At 41.8% G+C, this 23,704-nt stretch overlaps 1 protein-coding gene across 17 annotated transcripts; it reads left to right on the top strand.

The window, feature by feature from the left end:
- Positions 1-139: 139 nt before the first annotated feature.
- ZNF84 (zinc finger protein 84) lies at positions 140-22,292 on the top strand. Of its 17 annotated transcripts, XM_039879143.1 has the most exons (9): positions 143-296; positions 777-897; positions 1,671-1,837; positions 1,959-2,070; positions 3,368-3,430; positions 5,196-5,351; positions 10,850-10,976; positions 11,627-11,722; positions 16,401-22,292. In XM_039879143.1, exons 6-9 carry the CDS (start codon positions 5,337-5,339, stop codon positions 18,383-18,385), a joined length of 2,223 nt encoding a protein of 740 aa, XP_039735077.1. In that variant the 5' UTR covers positions 143-296; positions 777-897; positions 1,671-1,837; positions 1,959-2,070; positions 3,368-3,430; positions 5,196-5,336; the 3' UTR covers positions 18,386-22,292. The 17 variants fall into 17 exon arrangements, with proteins under 17 accessions (XP_039735067.1, XP_039735083.1, XP_039735077.1 ...); XM_039879149.1 differs by lacking the exons at positions 1,671-1,837; positions 3,368-3,430; positions 16,401-22,292 and adding exons at positions 14,572-14,638; positions 15,187-15,872 and having other exon boundaries at positions 141-296; XM_039879134.1 differs by lacking the exon at positions 1,671-1,837.
- The last annotated feature ends 1,412 nt before the right edge of the window (positions 22,293-23,704 follow it).

The following is a 23,704-nucleotide window of genomic DNA, read 5'->3' as shown; positions in this document are numbered from 1 at the left end:
GAGCCTTTTGGGAAGTGTAGTTCGAGGGCGTCTTCCTCTCGCGCACGCGCACTCCTAAGGCCACGACGCTTTCGGGTTGTGCCTTTTGTCTTTGTCCTGCGCTGTCACGCGAGAGGCGAGTGTGCGCGTGTCCGCGGGCCGCCCCCCCCAGCAGCGCTCCGGCCGTGTCCGGATCCCGTGGGCCCACCGGGGTCTCACCGAGGCCGGCGGGCCGCGGCGCTGCGCTGGCCGGGGGCGGGGCGGCGGCCGGGTCACGTGGTTCCGGGTCCCGCGCCTCGGAGGTCCGCGGCCTGGCGGTCCGTGTCGATTTTTCGCGGGTTCGGGGACTGGGGTTGATATCGAGCCGGCGGCTGGGGCGTGTGGGGAGCCGGTGGGGGAAGACACTGCGGTTCGTGTTGGGCTGCAGGTCTAGGTCTGGAGGCTTCGGCGCTTGGGTGGACGGAGAAGCCCGGGGGTTCCCGTGCTTGGGGTGCGGCGAGCACCGATGGAGCCTTGGTCGGAGCGTGGGGCGACGTGGGGAACCAGGGGCCGCACGGCGCGGAGCTGAGGTCGGCCCAGAAGCCGGGGCGCCCGGGTCACGTGTTCTTTGGGGGCGTGTGGGCGCTGCTGGCACCAACGGGACTCCGAGTGTCGGGACGGAGCGGCGGCGGAGGCGCGCGCGGACGCGGCGGGCTGGGGGTGTCTGCGCGCCGGCTCCCCGGGGCCGCCGGCCCTCTCACCGGCGGCTTCCTCCTTGCTACCCCGGGTTTTTACCTTTCTGGGACGTTTCCTTTTAGATCGATTTTTAAAAGACGGTGCCTGCCGCACGCGGCCTCTCTGGATGTCTTCGGTTGCGAGCCCAGGTCAGGTCCAGTGGAAGGCCTGGGACCCTATGGCTGAACACAAAGGGTTTGTCGTGTGAGTGTCTGCGCAGACCCAGCGGAGGCCGGTGGTGAGGGCGCCTGGATTGCTGGGCCTGTTGTCCCCCTCCAACCTGACTCACCCAGCTCAGTTCTCCTTTTATCGGTAGTTTTTTAAAGGGCTTCTCTCCTAAAAAAACAAAACAAGCAAACGAACCCCAACCCTCAAACCAAAACAACTTTTGACAATAGTTGGTGTGGCAGGGATGACATTGGTCATTTTGATCCACCTCTGCCACTTTGGACAGACCACACACAATTTACAGGTCTCGCGTTTTTCATCCGAAAATGAGGGAGCGGGAGAGAAACGATTTTTCCCGCCGTAGTTTTGATGCTTTTTGCCGTCAATAAAACAAACTTCATTTTATTTATTATAATTATTGTTCGTTGTTTACTTTGTTTCAGACATGTAGTGCGAGACTGAAACTGCTGTGCTTGCCCGTTTTCTTGGTTTTCAGATTAATATTAAAACATATGTACTTTTTTCTGTTATAAACTAAAAATATGTTCAGTGTAGTTAATTCGGAGCATCATGATAAACAGATTCAAATAAAAGTAATTATCCTGTAACAGGAGGTAGTCACGGCTAACATTTTGGTACATCGGTTTTAGCCAATAAATATTTTTTTAAGAAACAAAATTGGGAATATGCTGCATATGCTCCTGAAAACCAGTACAGTATACCACGAATGCCCCAAGTGGGGAGTTTAAACTTACCTCGGGAGATTTTCAGTTGGCCCGTGAGAATTTCTCTTTGTCTTTTTATCTTAGTCTGCGCCGGTGCCACCTTTTCTGGACAGGGGACTGTATCGTGCCTGTACTGGGAGTGTAAACAGGGACTCTGGACCAGCTCTCCATCTGCTGTTGCTGAGGAGCTGTAGTCACAGGCTTTGGGGTGGACTGCATGGGGCCAGTGGCCCACATCTGCCACTTCCTAGGTGTGCCATCCATGTGGGGAAGCAGCTGAGCCTGCGTGCTGAATGTAGTAGACAGTGTGGAGTAGGAGCCATGACGCAGTAAGCATAAACGTTATTTATTATTTTTCTGAAATTCCTTCAGAACTTGATGCTGAGTGGCACTGTGGGACGATGATGAAGGTTGCACCTTCCTTCTGAAGACAAATGTGAGGGCTGTCACAGGGGAAGTGCAGTGTGATCCAAGAACCTGCAAGGTAATAAATACCGAAAGTAAAATGGGCCAAAACAAAAGTAAAATGGGCCAAATCGTACAGCGAAGGGCTTAGGCTTCCGTTTGATGAGGGGACGTGTGAGAGCCAAAGACGAAAGAGTTCAGTGGGTGACTTCTCCTTCAAGGGCAACTTTCAAAAACATTTTCTATTTTTTTAAGTTCACGCACCTTTTGTTGAGTAGCATGCACAGTGCCTTCTTTCGTTGTGACCAGGGCACGCTTTGGTGGCCGACGTTCCGGAAGTCAGACCCAGGCAGGGCTGCGGCTGCGGTGCCACCTGGCCACTGACAGTTGTTTGGCAGCACAAATGGGCTTCTGCGGCCAGAACGGACCAGTCGTGACCATGACACCAGAAGCACCTCTCCAGGCTTTCAGAAACCGTTTTTAAATTAAAGCAGAACGGGGTTGAGTCTGCAGTGTTCTGAGTAACAATCTTAAATGTTATCAGAAATATTTTAAAACTGCCATTCTGATGGCTTATTGCACCGTTTTCCTGAAAGTGTCAGTGTCGTGTATTCTCGGCGATAAGTCGACCTAATCTTGACATAAGTCTTTCCACTCTTTGTAAGTTCTCACTGAAACCCAACTGAACTTCCCCAAGTTCAAAATTACAAAGAAAATTTAAAAACCACATTGTGAATTTGGCTGTGTGTTTAAGGAAATGATCGGAATGATAAACATAGTTTTATTCATTACAATGCCAGACTATTACGTGAAGTGAAAGCATAATGCAGAGAAATAACGTTTGTTTTGGGTATATTTTCCTCGTTTGGGGGGTGTGTGTGTGTGTGTGTGTGTGATTTTTGCAACTGCACAGATTTTACATTTTTTAATTGTTAAATTTTACTGACCTAAAAAATTTTTTTATGGCTTTGCCTTTGTACCATGTGTAGGGAAAATTTCCCCCAAATTGCCCAAACATTCACCCATGTTTTCTTCAGGCATTGTCGTGGTTTCCATTATTTTATATTCTAATCAAGAAGTAGTTTGCTGTAATAGATAACTTAGCTTTTTTTTTTTTCAGATGTTATCTCTTTTACTCATTAAGTAATCCAGTTTTACTCATGGCTTTGAAATGCCACATTTTATTGTGTGCTAAAACTCTTACATCTTTGGACCGTAATGTTTTATTCACCTGTATATCTTCTGGAGCAAGTGTCAAATACTTTTTTGATTATTATAATTTTATAAGATATGTTAATATTATATGGACTTGTTTACACTCATTATTTTGTATTTCCAAAAGAGTCCAAGCTGTTCCTGCACATTTTTTCTTCCAGATAAACTTTATAACTGCTTGTTGAAGGAAAACTTTCTGAGATTATGATTGGAGTTGACTAAAGGTATAAATCATTTTTGGGGTAAATTACTGCATGGAGTCTTTCTGTCCTAGAACAAGACCAAATTGTAGTCTTCATTGGTGTGTTTAGTTTATTTTATATGGATCTTATGTATTTCCTGTCAAGTATATTCTTAAATATTTTATGTGTCTTTTATGACTAGATTTTTTATCTTTTTATCGTTTCAGATAAGAAAGCTGTCGATATTATAGAACTATATTTGTTAACCTGGAAAGAATGTCTTTCCATAAGTGTGAAAAAAACAGTTTTTAAATGTACTATATACTTAATTTTTTGTTAAAACCACCCAAATAGTTTGGTTATCTGTGGTGCAGTGATATCAGAGATAATAGTTGCTTCTTATTTAGTTGTATACATTTCTAAGTTTCCCTATCAAATTTTACTTTTGTAGTAAAAATTATGGCTAATATTTGTGCTGATGTGTGCCAGATGCTCTTCTAAGATGTATATATTTTCACAATTTAAGATATAAAGGAATAACTTATAAACTATGAGAAACCTCAGTTTGTGTTTCAGAGTTGGCACTGAAATTTGTATCACAGAAAGGCAGGAAAGGGAAGAACTTGTTTTTTTAAGTGCCGCTTTTTAGTGTGATATAGGAGTGAGCAGGCCGTTCTTCATTTGTGTTTTTACAGATGAGAAATAAGCTAATTTCAGTATACATTGTATGTGTGTACATAAATACATACAATACAACAAATACATACAAACAACATTATGATTTTGATAGTAAATGCTTCGAAAATAGCAAGAAAGAGAAATAACATTCTAGTACTGCTTCTTAATAACTGTCAATCATGGGCATACTTTAAGTCACTAAGACCCAGTTTTCTTTCTGTAAAATGGAGGTTATGTTAAATGCCTTATTGGGTCATCTGTAAGGGTTAAATTATAAAGTGCATAGTATTTTGTCTTACGTATATAAAAAACTCGAGTAAACAACAATTTTAAAAAGCACTCATGTTCGCTATTGTTATTTTAAGGAACTTTCCTTTTAATATCTCATTGATTTCTTAGCATCCTACTGTTAAGTGACCCAGAGGTCTACTTTATCCTCACCATTTTAGCAAGTAAACAAATGGAGGCTTAGAAGGCAGGAAGGGAGCATTATTTGAGATATGGAGTGTCGTTACATAATGATTAAAGAGTCATCCTCCAGAAATATATAACCTCTATGCAGCAAACAACATAGCCTTGAACACATAATCCAAACCAGCATATTTGCAAGGAAAAGCTGACCAATCTGTTAGAAGGATTTTAACACACTTCAGAAATTGAGAGAACTGACATATTAATTAGGAAGGCTATAGATTATAATAGGAAACTAAGGCTCAGAGAAATGAAGTTTGTTTTCGCCCAAAGTCACATAGCTAGTAAAGAAAAAAGGTTGATTGAAACTCAAATCTGTTTTATTAAAAATCACATAAGCTTTCCAAAATTCCATCTGTTTAAAATCGAGTTGTCTTGTACTTCTCAGCATCTGTTAAAGTTACTTGTACTTCACTGTCCACAGTGAACATTGACTGGATCTCAGAATCACTTTATTTCTGGTATTTTATGTTTGCAGAGACATAGACCTCTGCTGTTCTTTTACACTGTGTACTGGTTCTGTCCTAATAGTTCCATTTCAGTTGTATACATAACACGTTCTGGCTTTAGATGGTCATGAATTCCTGGTTTCTAGCAGGAGGAGAAAAGATTTTAGGTGCATTGTGACTATACCAATTGAAGAGCATTTATCGCTAAGTCCACAGATCCTGTGTGAGATAAGAGAGTCGGGAACTCATTCTCGGTGTAAAAGATCCGGCCACGAGTTCACACCAGCAGAAGCAGAAGAGACAGGATAGGAAGATCAGACTTGCTAATCACCTTGCACAAGGAACAGAAAATGACCATGTTACAGGTGAGTCGATTGTTTCTTCCTTATCATTTTTCCAGGAGATTAGAGGAGTGTACAAGTCTTCCAGTGAAAAAGAAACATATAGTTGAGAAATCAGGGAAAAATAGCTCCAGAAGAGAAGATCCACACTGGGACAGAATTGGAGCAGTGATATATTAACTATAGAGCCTTGGGACATTCTAAGGCTTGAGTTTTTATAAGACACAGTGTCCTGTGTAGTCAGTGAATTTGACCTGCAAACTTGGTTCTCCAATTTTTGGCAGTTTGTAATAAATAAATACGAACATTTATATGAATTGCATTATCCAAAAAAAAAAAAAAAGCCTATTTTTTGTGGAAAACAAATGTTTCTTGGTCATTCCTTGATGAAGTCTTTGAATAAATGATATAGTGGGTAGTGTCCTTAAGAGAAACATAATAAATACGTAGGTCTTATGACCATTTTTCATCGTTTTCTACAGAGTGTGACCCAAGGGGGAAATGCCAAAGCAGAACTTAGCGGCCATAATTACTTACTTTATTTACTTTTTTAATTGTGAAGCAGAATCACGTGCAAAGTACATAGAAGGTAAAAGTACAGCTTAATGAATTATCAATTGAATACCCATGAAACTGTCACTCAGGTCAAGAAATAGAGCATTTCCAGCCCCGTCAAAACCCTTCACGTGCCCTCTCCTGTCACAGCTTCTTCCTCCTGACAAAGGAAACCTCATGTGCCCTCTCTGGTCACAGCTTTTTTTCTCCTGACAGGGAACCAGGATCCTGACTTTTGTAGGCATTTTCTTGCTTTATAGCTTCACTACTAAATATTCATCCTGAAAAGGTGCCGTTTGGTTTTGTGTTTGGTCGTATATACTCGTTTGTGTGTTTTCACTTTGGGTTTGTCTCTCTCACTTAACATCTTGTGAGATCATCACAGTTACAGCCTCCTCTTTAAGGGAGCCTCTTAATACCGCCAAATCCAGTCAGTGTTTAAATTTCAGGTTGTCTCAGAATTCAGAAACTGCAGTTTGTTTGAATTAGAGTCTAAATAACAGTCATACAATACTATTGGTTGATCTGTCTCTTAAGTCTCTTCATCTCTTGGCTCTTCTTGTATTTTTAGCCATATTATTTGTTGAAAAAGCCAGGTCATTTGTTCTGTAGAGTTTCCCACGGTCTGGGTTTTGCTGATTGCATCCCAGAATGTGTTAATATGTTCTGTCACCTGTGTTCCTGTATATTGATAGATTTAGAGCTGTGCTGTCCCATACGGAAGCCACTGGCTACGTATAAAATGCTTAAATGTAAACTAATCAGATCCCTCCGTCACCCCAGCCTCATTTCAAGTGCTCAGTAGCCATTGGACAGCCACGAATTAGTACAGATAAAGAATATGTCTGTCACCACAGAAAGTCCGTTGAACAGATGTGATCTAGAGACGATCAGATTCAAGTTTGAGTTTTGGCATGAGCGCTTCGAAGGCTGTGGTATGCTCTTTCAGGAGGCGCTGTCTGCTTGTCTCGTTTTGTCGTGCTAGCCGCGGTAGGTGATCATTGCCTAGATGGATTGCTTCACTAGGGAATGCAAAATAATATCTTTTTCTATCATTTTTTCTTTGGTTATTAACTGGAAAACTTGCTTAATAGTTTATAGTTCAGCGAGGTATCTCGAGGATCCGTTTGTAATGTTCTGCCCCAGACCTGCAGTTATCCATTTCTGCAGATAGTATCTTGAAATTTATTTAGTAAATTTTTTTGTGCCAAAACATGAGACATAGTAGATTTTTACATATGGACTTTGTAGCCAGGGACTTCTTAAGCCCACTTATTAATTCTAATAGTTTTTCTTTAGATTTGATTAATATTCCATATTCACAAAAATATCAGTAGTACCCTTTTTTAGTAAAAGGAAATTTTACTAAATTTCTATTTTTGCCAAGGTTTTTTATAATTAAAAAATGTTAAAAAATTTGGTATATTCTTTTTTTATGTGCTCATTCTTTTTCATATTTTTATGTTCCTTATGAAATCCCGCCGTTATTTTTTAAAAATTTTAACATGCTTTTTAAAACCATTAGATTTTTCTGTTATTTGTAGTTCCCGTGATGAACATTCTTTCATTTGCAGACATGCTTTCTCTGCATCTTTTGAGGTGATTATTTATATTTTTTTAAACAATTAAGGTAGTGAATATCATTTGAGTTTTTAAAAATGGTAATCTAACCTTGAATTTCTGGGATAAACCCCCGCTTAGTCTCACGATATCGTCTTCATTATGTTTTGCTCAGTACACTTCAGTAACATCATTCAGGAATTTCACATCGATGTTCTCGTGGCCTTTGCTTTTCCTTTCTTGCAATATCCTTATTGGGTCTTGTTACCAAGGTTATGCTGTTAGCAGAAAGCTGATTTCAGTTAGCATAACTTCCGAGGTCCACCCATGTGTCAGCATCGTCACCATTCATTCTTTTTATTGTTGAGTAGTATCATTGTATGGATAGATCACTTTACTCATTTGTCACCTGATGGACATTTGGGTTATTTACACTGTTTGGTGGTTATAAGTAATAGTGATATGAACAAGCAGGTACAAGTTTTTGTATAATTTATATTTTCACTCCTCTTGGATACATACTTAGTGTTTCGTTGCTGGCTCGTACGGTAAAATTATATTTAACTTTACAATAAACTGCCACAGTTCCATAGATAGCATCTTATCTGTTTTATATTCCTACCAGTATGAAGTTCCAGTTTCTTCACATCCTTCCCAACGCTCGTTATTGTCTTTTTTTTTTTTTTTTTTTTTTTTTTTGATTTGGGCGATCCCTTTTATTTAGAAGTTCTGCACCTCTGCTTTGATCAGAAGTCACATAGCCCTTCAGCTTATTTTTAAAAATGCTACCTAAAATATAATCATATTTTTTAAATAACAAGTATATTTGCCAGCAAGTAGAAACCAGAGTCCTGGGTGTCATTGTTCCTCTACAAGTGCGTCTGTGTCCATGTCCTTGGGCTCCCTCTGCCAAAGCTGTCAGTTCTTCAGTCTCAGTGTTTGATTTATGTATCACTCACTCCATTGCTTCTCGGCCTTTATTAGCATTTGACCATGTCATACTTGCCATCAGTCCTTCCAAATAACTACTGAGACTGACTCTTTTCACAGTGGTTATGGTTTCTTGGGTCAAAAGCACTTTTTCCGGGTCCCGAGGATATGGTTTGTATGTATGTCTCATCTACTAACACCATATTTGTAAATGAAACATCAGTGGATTTAAGCTGCATTGTTTTCTCTGCAGGGTCAACTACAGAATGTTCTTACACATATGTTTTGGTTCTTGCTACACCAATAAGATATTTCACAGTGGAAGGCAGTCCCCACTCTGTGCTGAAAAATCTGTAGCTGGGCAACTTTCCAGAAGGATCTGTATGTCCAGTACATCAGCTCCAGTCACTCTTGGATTCCTGGGGTCTGGGTATTTCTGCCTTGTGGCAGTAGTAACAGTTTCCCACGGGTGGGCAAAGATGTGCTCTGATGTCTGGGCCTTCAGAGTGCCTGTGGCCTGCATGATGTTTGGGCAGTGCTTGTCATTTGATTACAGTCAATCTAGTGAGTCAGGTGATAGCTTGCTCGTTGTGGTTTTTGCATTTTTCGTTTTGCATTAAGGAAATTTGCATTTCCTTAATAACTAATTATGTTGGTCATCAGTTCGTGTGCTTGTTAACCATCCTCATATCTTGATAAAATGTAGAATTCTGCCTGTTTTTTAATTGGGTTGTTTGTATTATTGAGTTCAAAGAGGTATTTTTGTAAGTTCTGGGTCATGTTCTTTATCACAGATATGATTTGCAAATAATATTCTCTAGCTGTGGCTTGTCATTTAATTTTCTAATCATGTCGTTTGAAGTGTAAACATTTTTAATTTAATTTTGCCACTTCAGAAGGAATGTAGAAACCTTACCTATTTAGGTCTCTTTATATTTTAGTTGTCTCATATATTTCACCTACATGTGTTGAAAACCGCATTACGAAAGATTGTGATTGTTCGCTTTTTACCATCAATCATACTTTAAAGAACTTAGAAGAAGAATAGTGTATATATTTGCCCAGATATTTGCCATTTCTGTTCTTTTCTCATTCTCGGTTTTCTGAGTTGCTTTCTGGTGTCATTTCTGTCTGGAGCGCTCCCTCTAGTAATTCCTTTAGAGCAGGTCTGCTGCCCTTGAATTCTCTTGGATTTCCTCATCAGAAAGTGTCTTTATCTCGCAGTTACTCCTGGCTACGGAATTCTGGATTTACCTTTCGGCACTTTTAAAATGTTCTTCCTTCTGGCCTCTATGCTTTTTAATAGGAAATTTGCAGTCATTTGTGTCACTTGGTTCCCTATAAGTAGTATGACTTCTTTCTTTGTCTTTATTTTGTAATAGTTTTATTCTGATGAATTCGATCTTGGATTTCTTTATGTTTATCCAGTTTAGGGGCTTACTGAGCTTTTTGAAGCTGTAGGCTTATACTTTGGCCATAATTGGGGAGCATTCAGCCAAAAGATTCTTGACACTTTTTTCCCACCATGCTCTTTCTTTTCTCTCTGTGGGACTCCTATGACATGGACTTGGTATTGTCTACAGTGTCCTAAGCTCTGTCTATTTCTAAGTCTTTTTCTCTCAGTTGCCAAATATGGATACTTTGTCGACTGTTCACAGTCTCCTCTCAGAGTGTGGAGTGCTGCTTAGGGTCAGGTTTCTTATTTTCTGCTGTTGCTCTGGGTTTTTAAGAGAGTGTTTGTGTTTTCTTGTCATTTCGGGAGACTTGGGGACAGAAAGCCATCTTGATCTAAAATCCAGAAACCTTTCAAAACCTAAATTTGGTTCCATCACTCCCATCCTGTGAAATCTTTCTTGCCTGACTCCCAGTGTGGCCTTTAGCCCGATCACCACGCACACTGCGATCTTGTCTCACTGGACTGTTTGTATTTCCTCAACCTCAGAGGTTTTTGGGTCCCACGTCAGAGCTGCTGTCTCCTAGAATGTCTTTGCACCCCCGTTTTTGTGGGAAACACTGATTTCCTAAAACTCCTCTCGAGCTGTGCCTCTTCCGCAGAGGCTAACGCCACACTCAGGTGGCACGATGCTCTCCCGCTGCGCTCCACGCCGCGCCCTCCCTGCACCTCTGTCCTAGCTGGTGTACAGCGTACTTCACTTACAGGTGCACGTGTTCGCAGCCTTCCACAGCACTGAGGATTTTTTTAGGATATTGTTTTATTTTAATTTTGCTACCACTTCTAGTGCCGCATTTGAGGCTTAGTAATTATTTTGTTGGTGCTTCAGAAGATTTAAAGTCACGTGGTCCAGTTCTGGTGTATGGTATAGACGGAGGAGTGGAAGATGCATCTTAGGAAGGCGGGGCACAGTGGCGTTCGCTGTAGCTCGCGATGATAAGATTCAGGTGCTCCAGCTCCAGCCCCTTTTTCTGTGTCACGTAGTGATAACTGCTTCAGATTCACTAGGGTTGTGCTTTTACAGGAGTCAATCTCATTTGAAGATTTATCTGTGGACTTCACTCAGAAGGAATGGCAACTCCTGGACCCCTATCAGAAGGACTTATACAAGGATGTCATGTTGGAGAACTATGGCACCCTAGTGTCACTGGGTAAGAAAAGCTTCCCAGAGGACCTCGTATTGTGCCCGATACCTTGCTTTTCCTTTTTTAGTTGCTGAGAACTCTTGGGACTTCTGAAACTTAATGATTTTGGACCTAAATTTAGGAGGTCAGTTTTTTGGGACTGTGTGACACCAGGGAAAGTATTTGGATCTCACCTTCCAGTAACGAAGTCCCAGTTTCATTGTGCAGCCTCGGAAACGCACAGTAATGGGGCAGTGGTAGCGCCAAATGCGCGTAACTTAATATTCCACGTGCTCATACGTCGACTCGTTTAATCGTCAGAGCTGTCCTGTGGGACAGGTACAATTACTCCCCTTTGCTTTCTAATGACATCGAAGCAAAGAGAGGTTGAGTACCTTTCCCAAGGACTGACAGCTGGTAAACGAAAGAGCCTGGATTGGAACCCAGGCAGCCTGGCTCCAGAGCCTCTGAAGTGTTAATGGTTTGGGACTTAAATTGCAGAAGTCCAAGATTTTTAGACCCTCTTAGCCACTGAGGGGATAATTGCCATTTCGTTGAGAACTATTTACTCTGCTGATACACAGGTAGATAGTTTAACTGGGTCAGCTCAGATGCTAAACCTTGGCCACCCTGCAGAGGTCCTCAAGCCCAAGGCCTTTGTGACTTCCCTTGAACAGGGTACGAAGTTGTGAAACCTGATATCATCTTCAAGTTGGAACAAGGAGAAGAGCCCTGGGTAGGAGACGGAGCAGTTCCAAGGTCAGCCTCTCTCGGTGAGTGCGTGAGAACCGGGCCGGTCAGAGAAGGTAGGGTGTACTCTTAGCCAGGCCATGCGTGGGTTGACATCGCCGAAATACGCTCTGGAGAGCTCCTTTCACAATCCCTAAACCTTTGACATGCGCTGTTCAAGTGAATCACCTTTTCATGTTGCTGCTTTGCTCGTAGCTTCGGGTGAAATATTTCCAGGTCGTGTGAGCCATGACAGTCCTTGTGTGTCACATCTGGGGCTTTGACTTCTTCAGTGTTCTGCCCCTGACGTGTTTAATGTCCTCCCTTCCCCTGTGGTCAAAGACACCTCTGCTCGTACGTTCAGGAATTCTTTCCCCTCCTTCTGGGTGTATCTGGTGCCCAGAGAAGCGACCCGCGAAAGTCGCATCTCACTGTCTCGGAAAACAGAGTCGTCGTTGCTCCCCGCCTGCCCTTTTCCTCCCTTTGGAAATCAGCTCCTGCTGCGCTTTCTCTGTAGGCCGACGGCACGGAGTATCTTGAGTGACCTCTTTCTACTATTCTCTCATACGATTTAAGTTTTTGCCCTTTGGGAAATGTCTTTTTAAAGCTTTTCCTCCTCAACTCCCGCTTAAAATGAATCCCATGATGTCTCAGTCTCGAATGTCCCAAATTGCTAGATAGATCCAGATTCTAACCTTTTACGAGTAACCTAAGGGACACCCCACCACATTTTAGTTCCTGAAGCAGCCAGCGCTACTGCGATCAGTTAAATGGCCTATTCGTTATCTGCTGAGTGACCCTGACCTACTCCACGTTTCCTCCGAAGCGGTCCCTGAGACGCTTATCTAAGTGCTAGAGTTTACTGGGGATGCGGGGGAGAGGGGAGTGAGGTGGGGGCAGTAATGCCAGCGAAGGGTGTGCCGACGGGTGCTGGCTGCCATAGGCACTGGGTGCTTGGTGCTGCTGGGAGCCCGCTGAGGACCCAGGAAGTCGGCTCCCATCCTGTAAGTCCCAGCCCTCAGTGGTGAGCACTGCTCCAGGAACACTGGCTCCAGAATGCCCAGCATCCCTGCCCACAGACCGAGCATGTGCTTGCAGCCCAAGACGGTTCTCAGGTGGAGAGATGACCATCCACCCAAGCCGCAGGTGTCCTCCGGACGTGTAGGCGAGGCAGCAGGGGCGTCGGGTGCAGGACACAATCTCTTCCTCAGAGGCCTCCATGGGGTGAGCCCGTGTAGCCTGTTTATCTGTTTGCCCTAAAATTCGGAGTCGGCTCTATTTAAACCTTTCTGAGTGTTTTGAGACACGTAATGTTTATTCTCTGCATCTGAACTTGCGATTGTGCTATGCTTTATCTAGAAACTCTTAACCTTTCCTACACAAACCTGCTTCCAGTGCACTCATATCTATGGAACATTCCATGACTGCTCCAGCCTGCATTTTTCGCACTGTTTGCCGAATTCCCACCCAGACTTGACCACAGAGTATGTCATATTTTTCAGTCGTTTGGTCCCTGACCCTTTCTTGCACACATAGACACCAGGGCTTACAATTTAATGTCTTCAGTTATAGGACACATAATAGTCATTCAATAAATAATCTCTCCACAAGCCCATTGTTTTAATACAGGTGTTTCAAACCAGGTTTGCATGATTACCTGGGGATTTTTTTTCCCAACGATGAGCATGATGGATCCATTGCCAGAGGCCGATTCAGTGAAGTGGTGCACGTGTGGTTTTTAAATTTGGTATTTTAGGACTGGAATTTGTAAGTTGAGAAACCTCTAATGATTTTTATGCCCCTAATTACTTGAGACCCACCACTGTAATGACTACTAAAAATGATTAAAAGATAGGAGGCCTAGAAAATGCCTTCTAGAAACATAGAACTTATTTAAAAAATGAAACATCTGCATCTAGTTTTTTTTTATTCTGTGTTTAAATGCATTGAGCCTTTATGTTTCATTGTAGTGTAGGGCAGTGTTGTCAAAATTAGTTACACAAACAAGGACTGTGGTGGGGTCCTCAAGACCACCAGCACGTTCAGAGAGTCACTAGAAAGAGTCGTGCTTACGACTAGGCTTTACAGTGACATACAAGGACACAGCTGCATCACAAAGGGCGAGGCTCAGAGTCTGGAGGAATCTGCAGGTTTCCTGTGCTCTCTCCCCAATGAGAGTCACACAGCTCAGTCTCCCCAGCGACGAAAACGCAGTGCAGTGTGTGATGTCTCTGCCCAGGGAAGCCCCTAAGAGACTCGGCACCCAGGGTTTCCCTGGGGACTGGTCACATGGCACCTCTGCCTGGCACGCCTCAGCGTTTCAGTCTCCCAGCAGGAAGGCCGGCGCTCAGCGTCGTCCGAACTACTCAGGCGCAGCCATGGTGCAGGGAACAGCTTTTCAGTTAGGGAAAGGTGGGGACACTCCTGTCCCCAAATGCCAGCCAAGCGCCAGCCTTGCAAGCAGGCCTGTTTGTGTATGGCAGTCTCGGGCCTGGCGTTTACTCCTTTCTTCACAGACTGCTTTAGCATTTCCTAGAAAATTGAACATATATTGATTTCTCTTCTTTTCAGGTATCACGCTGGGTGCTGTGGGTACAGCACTGAGCAGATATATCCCCTGCCGGTACAGCGCTTACTCTCTAGTGGGAGGGTACAAATGAACAAGATAGTAAATGACCAAAACAGAGTCCAGGCCCTGAAAGTATTACCCTAGACATCAATCAGGTGATGCTATGGTAGAGAGCGTACCGGTCTGCTCAGGCTGCTATAACAAAATGACTTAGACTGGGTGGTTCAAGATCAAGGTGCCAGCATGATTGGGTTCTAACAAGGGCTGTCTTCCTGGCTTGTTTGTGTACAGCTGCTTTGTGGCATTGTGGCTTTGTCCTCACAGGGCCTTTCCTCATTCATGCGTGTAGACAGAGAACCTACAGCAGAGAAAAGTGGCGGAGAGATTTGGGGTAAGAGATTTGAGGTTGGGATACACCGCAGATTACCAAATACCAAGCAATCCCTTTTTTCTAATGGGAAAAAATTGAGCAAAAACTTGGGAAAAGGTAGATAAAATTTTCTAATGTGTACTTAGTTTATAATCTAACATTTAAAGTGATATAAAATTGTAAGGTTAATTGACAAATAACTCCATTTTGTACTCACGTTTCCTGTTACCACTTTATGCACACCTGTAACGTACATCTTAAAATTAATATATCTATAATGTAGTCTCAATTTTAATCTCCAGACCGCTTTTCACCCAGTCTTCACAACTCGGTGATTAACACCATAAACCACTGAATTACTCAAACCCCAAACCTAAGGGTCATTCTTGATTCTTCGCTTTCCTTTATACCCTCCATATCAAATTCGTCATCAAGTCTCATTCATTCTACCTCCAGAGTATTTATGGCCAGCAGTTGGTTGTGGGGTTTTCACAAATGCATTGACCGTGATTGACACTTAAATTCTTACAAAGTTTTTCACATTACTTCTTGTCTTTCGTACCTTTTAGTATGAACTGAGGGAAAACTCCAAGTCTGGAATGTTAGCGAAAAGGAAGCCCTTTGCCGAACATTTATAACACCGGAATATATGGTTATGTTTTGAGGATAAATGTAATAAATGACACTAGAACTGTCAGAGTGTTTTAAGAATGGGAACTTGTGTCTTGGGATAATTTCAGTGAAAGAACCACAGGGGTTTTAAACTTTTGTTTCTGAACAGTTTAGATGAAAAGTGATGTGCTTTGTGTTGTATGAAGTGGCTTTTTTGATAATAATGTTGGAAATGTACAGTCATCCATCAGTATCCCTGGGGGATCGGTTTCAGAATCCCTCAGGTACCAAAATGTAAAGATGCTCAAGTCCCTTGTATGAAACACCATAGTATTTGCATATAACCTGTGCATATCCTCTTGTAAACTTTAAAGGATCTCAGATTACTTATAATACCTAATGTGATGTAGATGCTATGTAAATAGTCGTTATGCTGTATTTAGAGAATAATGACAAAAAAAGATCTGTATGTGTTCAGTGTAGATGCCCTGTCGTAGGCCTGATTCTGTAGTACACCTCAGCAACAGCGTAACATTTTTTTCTGAATACTTTTGACCTGCAGTTCGTTAAATCTGCAGATGCAGAACTTGCAAATAGGGGGAAAGATTGTGAGTTTAAATAAAAATTTTAGACAATTTGAGAATGGGGAAGAGTACATGAAGTAATTCTCATTCTTCAAGCTTGAAATGGATAGTCAATTTATCAGATCTGTTATTTTCTTCGTAGTACTTTTGACAAAGTACAGTTGTGTGTTTTTAAATATTTATTATCTTTTCCATTAGAACATAAGTTTCATAATGGTAGGGGCTTCTTGTACCTCACATACCACCTGGAATATAGTATGTACATGGTAGGTATTGAGTAAATTAATTCCTCAGAACATTGAATCAATGCTTCTTTCACCATCCTTTCTTTACTCCTCATTGCTTTTCATGAATTTTTCACATTCTCCATTTTCTAAACTTATATTTAACAACAAGCAAAGGTAACTTAATCTACTGTGTCTCCTGTATACAGCATTTTATTTTTCATACTTAGAGTATAGACATACTAGGGACTTAGCTCAGACTAGGAAACTAAGCCTTAAAAAGCATTCATCCCCTCAGATATTCTAGTTTTTATTCAGTGATCACAACCATAGAAGGATTCACAGGGTTTTTTTTCTTTATAGAACAAGTCTTGCAAGTGAATGCTCACATGACGTGGCACCACGATAATCAAGAGAAGCTTAAAAATATGAAACAAGATCATGAATGTGATGTGTTTGGAAAAAATTTCAATCTGAGCGTAAACTATGTCCCTTTCAGGAAATCAAACAATGAAGGTGATGTAGATGGATTAATTTTAAAACATCATTTAGATTTACTTATTCCAAAGGCAGATTATGGAAAAACGGAACCAGATGACTTAAATGTATTTGATAAATTGTTTCTCCATTCTAAGCCCGAGGAAACTGATGCTTGGTTAAAATACTATGAATGTAATAAATATGATAAAGTTAGCTATAAGAAGTCACAGATTATCATATATCACAGAACCCGTTTAGGGGAGAAACTTTATGAGTGCAGCGAATGTAGGAAACGCTTTAGTAAGAAATCAAGTCTCATTAAACATCAGAGCAGACATATAAGAGAGATAGCCTATGGCTGTGGTAAATGTGGCAAAACTTTTCCCCAGAAGTCACAGTTTATCACACATCACAGAACTCACACAGGAGAGAAACCTTATGATTGTAGCCACTGTGGAAAAGCCTTTTCCCAGAAGTCACAGCTCACATCCCATCAGAGGACACATACAGGAGAGAAACCATATGAATGTGGTGAGTGTGGAAAAGCCTTCTCCAGGAAGTCACATCTTATATCACATTGGAGGACACACACAGGAGAAAAACCCTATGGATGCAAGGTATGTGGGAGGGCCTTTAGTGAAAAGTCAAATCTCATTAATCATCAGAGAATTCACACGGGAGAGAAACCTTTTGAATGCAGAGAATGTGGGAAAGCTTTTAGCAGGAAGTCACAACTCGTTACACATCACAGGACTCACACAGGAACAAAACCCTATGGCTGTAGTGACTGTAGAAAAGCCTTCTTTGAGAAATCAGAGCTCATCAGGCATCAGACAATTCATACTGGAGAGAAGCCCTATGAATGCAGTGAATGTCGGAAAGCGTTCAGAGAGAGGTCGAGTCTCATTAACCATCAGAGAACCCACACGGGAGAGAAACCTCATGGATGCGTTCAGTGTGGGAAAGCCTTCTCCCAGAAGTCACATCTCATATCGCATCAGATGACACACACAGGGGAAAAACCCTTCGTATGCAGCAAATGTGGGAAGGCCTTTAGCAGGAAATCCCAGCTTGTCAGACATCAGCGAACTCATACAGGAGAAAAACCCTATGAATGCAGTGCATGTGGGAAAGCTTTCAGTGAGAAACTAAGCCTCACTAATCATCAGAGAATTCACACAGGAGAAAAACCTTATGTGTGCGTTGAATGTGGGAAGGCCTTTTGTCAGAAGTCACATCTTATATCACACCAGAGGACACATACAGGAGAGAAACCTTACGAATGTACTGAATGCGGGAAAGCCTTTGGAGAGAAGTCAAGCCTTGCAACTCATCAGAGAACTCACACGGGAGAAAAACCGTATGAATGCAGGGATTGCGAAAAAGCCTTCTCGCAGAAATCACAGCTCAATACCCACCAGAGAATTCACACAGGAGAGAAACCCTTTGAGTGCAGTCTTTGTAGGAAAGCTTTCTTTGAGAAGTCAGAGCTAATTAGACATCAGAGAACTCATACAGGAGAAAAACCTTATGAATGCAGTGAATGTAGAAAAGCTTTTAGGGAGAAGTCAAGTCTCATCAATCATCAGAGGATACATACAGGAGAGAAGCCCTTTGAATGCAGTGAGTGTGGCAAAGCCTTCTCTCGGAAATCACACCTCATACCACATCAGAGGACACATACAGGAGAGAAACCCTATGGATGCAGTGAATGTAGGAAGGCCTTCTCTCAGAAGTCACAGCTTGTTAATCATCAGAGAATTCATACAGGAGAGAAACCTTATCAATGCCATGAATGTGAGAAAGCCTTCTCCCAAAAGTCACAGCTCATTAATCATCAGAGAACTCATATAGCAAAGAAATCCTAGAAATGGAGTTAATATTAGTCTTTGACAAGAGATCCTACCTCATTGTACTCCAGAAAATGCAGGTAAGTCTTTCAGATAATAGTCACACTGCATTATCTGTCTGGGACTCTTAGGGTAGGAACTCTAAATGAGATTATGTAGGGAAAGCTTTCAGCAGATTAACACATTTATACACCAGAATTTATGGAGTAGAATGAGCCTATGAAATGTAGTGGATTTCAAAAACATTTCAAACCATAGTCAAACCTTATAAACAACTAGGAGCAAAGAGGAATACTGTGAATATCAGCCTCCTGTAGGTCAAACCGCATTAGCTGTTGGAAAATTCTCCCTGGGGAAAAACCTTGGTCCAGTATAGCAAGGCAAGCCCATGAACGTGGCAGTCGAGGTAGTGTTTTCATTTAGAAGTGACAGCTTATCGTACATGAGAAAATGCCTTCAGGAATGAAGTCCTATGAAAATACTAAGTATGGGACAATCTTCACTAATAATACAACCGTACTGTGTTTTGGAGAACTCGTACTGTGGATAAACCTAACGATTTAATGACATTGGAAATCTGTGCCCCTAGAGATAATGCTATAAAGGGAAGCTGTATACTTTTGAAAAAAATAGGTACCAAAAATACCCAATTCTAAATGGTTCACAGATGTTCACTTGAAAGAATGAAGTTTTAAATATATGTGAATAAATTGAGTTGCTGAAACTCAATAAGAAATTTCTTAGTGGTATTTATGGCTTACTCTCCTTTGCCACAATGTGTTTTGTATTTTGGAATTCCTTATGATAAAGAATGAGATGGACACACCACATGCCACTGGGTTTTCTCGTGTTGGTACTGCACAAGCATTAACTAATATCACATGTTGCTAAATAACAAGTAGTAATACATTTCTTTTTTCCCCTATTAATAGTTTGTTGACATATAGGAGTCTAATGTTGTTGACCTTTTTCTTTAGTAAACAAAAGTCAACATTGTATAAAGTCTTCTGCATTCTCAGAGTCTGAGAGACAGTTTATGTGAAGCCCCGTTAAGTATTTAAAGGCAGGCACCACAGAATAGCAGTAGTAATTCATGATATACCGAGTGAGCAAAAGGAAGGTTTGTGAACTGTATTACTCAGCATTCAAACTAAATGGCAGTAGTGCTGTGCTAAATCTTTCTCATTTAGTGAGATGCTTCCATTTATCAAGTATACATATCAAGTGCTGTGTAACAAGTACAACTTGTGTTCTGACTTACTATGGTGAACTATGGATTCTGTGTGCTGCTAGTAAGTTTTCGGTGTTTCATAAACTATCTTGTAAAAATTAGAGGAAGCAATTACTTAAGAGTCACTGCTCTGAAAATGTAAAATATAGAAAATTTTGTGGTAAGATATATTTTCGATGTATTCAAGGAAGCCTATTTTGCCTTGCTCCAAATTTCTGTAATAACTAGACAAGTATTAGAAAATGAAGTTTTCATTCTTTTATCATTTGAAATATTTGTGTTCCTCTTTTCTTTACCAGTTGCATCTTTCACATTTAGAATTTACCATGATGTAAGTATGGCACCCTTTGAAGATGCATGGACCATTCCTTAGCTTAGTTAGAATTCTGTAGTGACTTTTCTATAATGTTACTTGACAAATCAACAGAATTTTTTGGATGGGGGTAAAATTCAGAAAAGCCCAACATTGACCTTGTTTCCAAACATGGAAAAATCAAGACTTCTCTCATACACAGGTTGTTTTTATTAGTGTGGTGTATTGCACCTTTGATTCTAGAAGCATTTTTTCCTTTAATCTTCTACTTTGCATCATTGTTGAAAACTTCAATTGAGAGTAATTTTCTAAACCATTGTACCAGAATTTCAACAGCCAGATAATTATGTCTTTCATGGTAATTTAAAAAGCATCCAATTACCCAAATTTTTATTCACACTCAAATCTATGGATGTCCTACTTTTCTCCCTCATACGTGAAGGTCATTGTACCAAATAGGGGAAGTAGACATTTGTAAACGAACAGGTAGTTAGTTATTGGGCGATGTTTTACTTTGTGATTTTTCTCCATTTTTTTTCCTTTCCATCTATCACGAGTCTCTCCCCTAGTCCTAGAGCTTTATTAGGTCTTGAATTGGAGTCTGTTGTCTGAAATTTTCCAAATCTTGCTTACTCCAATTCTAGATTATTTTATTAAATATTAAGCAGCGTCCCTCTTTAGGCTAGCGATGGGAGCGTAAATTAATACAGATCCTCGTGATAAGAAATATGTGTCCAAAGTGAGAATATTATAACCATTAACCTAGCAATTTGTTTCTGAGCTTTTAGAAGAGAACTCTTCCTTCAAGCAGTTAAACCTAGTACGTACTTCACTAGATAATGGAACTTCTGCACTGGCCTATTGGTTGCATACCCAAGAGCAATTTTCCTATTTGGTAAGGGTCAGCACGTTGTCATAGCGAAGGCCAACAGCAGAGGTCTAGTTTATCGAAATACCTGACACAGAGACACAGGTATGTCGTGTAGAACTCACTGAGAGCTCTCTCTCCTGAAGTTTCACGGGAGGGCTATGATTCTGAAATTATATTTTCAGTTTCAGTTTTTCATATTACCTCAGTAAACTATAAAAAATGTGTCCCTACGTTCCCCTCATTGATTTTGACCACAAACCCCACCTCAAGAAGAAAGGCAGCGTCCGAGCGGATTTACTTACAGACCCGTGGGGCACAGTGAGTTACACTGAGGTGGAAGACTTAAGCAGACTCATTTTAGGAAGCATCACCTTTCCTCTCTCACCACCCAGGTTTTTCCACTGTCCTGGAGAAAATTCTACAGAGGACAATTTCTGTTGTATTCCTTTTGGTAAATAATGGGTCTTTTGGAGGTCCAGTCCGTGAATTTTGAGGCCTTTCCCAAGAATGCCTTCTCTTCAGCTTTTGTGGGCCTTGCTATCTTCTGACAGTTATCTCTTGAGATAAAATGAACCCAAAGAATACCAGATTAATATGATAATGTTCGTTTTAAATAGCAGAATAGAGTAATATCTACACTTGAGACTTCAGTTATTTCCTCATTTATTCTGGCAATACATGCCCAGGCTGTCAATTTCAGTGGGCTCGTTAGTCTACAAATATGGTACCAACAAACTCTCATGTTCAGTACTTAGTCTTGGCCTAGGTACTGGCTAACTCAACCATACCCTTGCAGCTGTATGCATATTTTTTCCACCTTCATTTAAGTCTGTTTCACACTCATACAGAGTAGTGATTTTAAGACACAATTTTGATTATGCCTGTGTTGAAATATTATGTGGCTAATTGTGGACTTAAGAAAGTGTAATATACTGATGGTATCAGAGGAGTTTTATACAAAACATATGCCTAGTCATCATTTCTGAATACTTCGTCTTTCCTCCTACATACATTTATTTTTTGGGGGGGGGTGGGCGCCGCCTTTGAACTACTTGCAGTTCCTTGAAATTTCTACTGTCATGCTTTTGCAAATATACGGCTGCTAAAATGCCCTTTTTTCTTGTCAATGCCTATCCCACTTAAATGAGCCTGTACATGTATTTGTCACTACAATAATGGCCTCAGTGCATGTTTTATTTTTTTTTCCATTAGAAAGATTCTGGAAAACTGGGACTGTCTCGTTTGTCTATATAATTTTAGCAGCTGAAGTTTTAATATATAAATGTGGGTGCTATTAGTGGCATGTGTCCTTCCACATGAAGAAGCATAGTCTGCAGAGAGAAGAATGAAGCTGCTATGGAAGCAAAGTCAAGAACAGTCCTGATTGAGTCCCCGAATCTGGTTCTTGTTTTGCGGTGCATGTTCACCTCTACCTTGTTCACGCCTTGATCATTGGATTCTTCTGTGAGATATCACAAACATCCTTCCAATAAACCCCATGTTTGCTTCAGCTGCTTCAAGTTGTGTTTGTTACTTAGAACTCAAATATTCCTAACAGAGTAAGTCAGGCTGTGTCATATTTGGGTTCTCTCGAAGCAGATGCCGAAATGAAGTTTGCAGTGTGAGATGTTTGTTGAGGATCAATGGCTGTGAAGTGATGGGAGAATAAATAGGGGAGGACTGACTGATCAGAGCAAGAAGTCAGAATCATCATTGGTTGTTGAAATCTCGTCCACGCTAGTCTGGAACTCTGAAACAAGTTCTGTTGAAAGCATAGCTCATCGGGCCAAGGTGGTCAGGCTGTTACAACTTTTAAGTTGCTCAGTTACCTGAGGCTGGCTGCCTTGGGAAGGGAGCCATCTCAGGTGAAGCAGCTCTTCAGCAGAGGTCAGCTCTGCAGACGCTGGCAACAGCAGGCAGTCGGCTGACCACTCACTGCCGCTGGGCAGCCAGCCCTTCCTTGAAGATGTATCTGGGCGCTGCATTCCTCTGAATACAGAGTCCGTGCCTTGCCCTGTTTATGTCCACTCTCCCAATATTAGGTCTCTGAGGAGGGACTAAGGAAAGGAAGATCGGTAGGACAAGCCACAGCCCATACTGTTGCAATTGGCTCATCTAATACCCAACCCAGATTCTCCTCCACAGTTACCACTTCTGCTGGCTTTGGTGGCATGACCTGGACCCTCATTCCTGAGCCCAGGTCACTATGCCCTTTTTAGCCCCATCCTGCTGTATCTGTCCATTTACCATCACACTTGGGCAAGGAAGACCCAAGAAGGAACCAGGTGGATCACCTGAATCCACTCATATTTCTCACCGTCCTGTTGTGGAACAGCAGCCCTTTCTGCTCATGTGTCAAATACCCCTTCAAAGACCAGCTACTCTTCTGAGCCGCCGGTGTCGACACAAGGAACACAGTTCTCACGTCATATCTGTAGCTTATAATTAGAATACTTGCTCTGTCCCGTTTGAAAAATGTGTTACATTTGGGGATCGAGAGCAGAAAGTCGATGGAGGGTCACTGCTAATGGTGGCAGGCCATTCCTGCTTTCACGGGGTGGCACCCAGAACCATGTATTCTTAACGTTTTGGGGATACAGCACATGGGCTGCCCGGGCCGCCTGTAGTCTGGGACGCTCCACAGGCCGCGAAGGTCTCTGGGAATCGCAGTCCTCCGCCGGGAATCTTGGTCATTACAATCAGGAAGCTGGAGGTCTTTCACGGACAAGCTGGGGCCGCAGTCGGTTGTGGGAGTTGTAGTCTCAGGCTGAGGTCGCGAAGCATTCTGGGGAGTCGTGGTTGCCTGAGGCGTGGCCTTTGTCTCGACGCGCCGTAAGTGCCTCCGCGGGTCGTTCTGGGATTTGTAGTTTATAAGAATGCTTCACACCAAGCGCGCCGAAGCCGCGGTGGTTCCTGGGAAGT

Source organism: Pteropus medius, unplaced genomic scaffold (assembly GCF_902729225.1).
Source record: "Pteropus medius unplaced genomic scaffold, Ma_sr-lr_union100, whole genome shotgun sequence".
Lineage (NCBI taxonomy): Eukaryota > Metazoa > Chordata > Mammalia > Chiroptera > Pteropodidae > Pteropus > Pteropus medius.
Note: the sequence above shows the minus strand (reverse complement) of the source record. Positions and strands in the feature narration are given on the sequence as shown.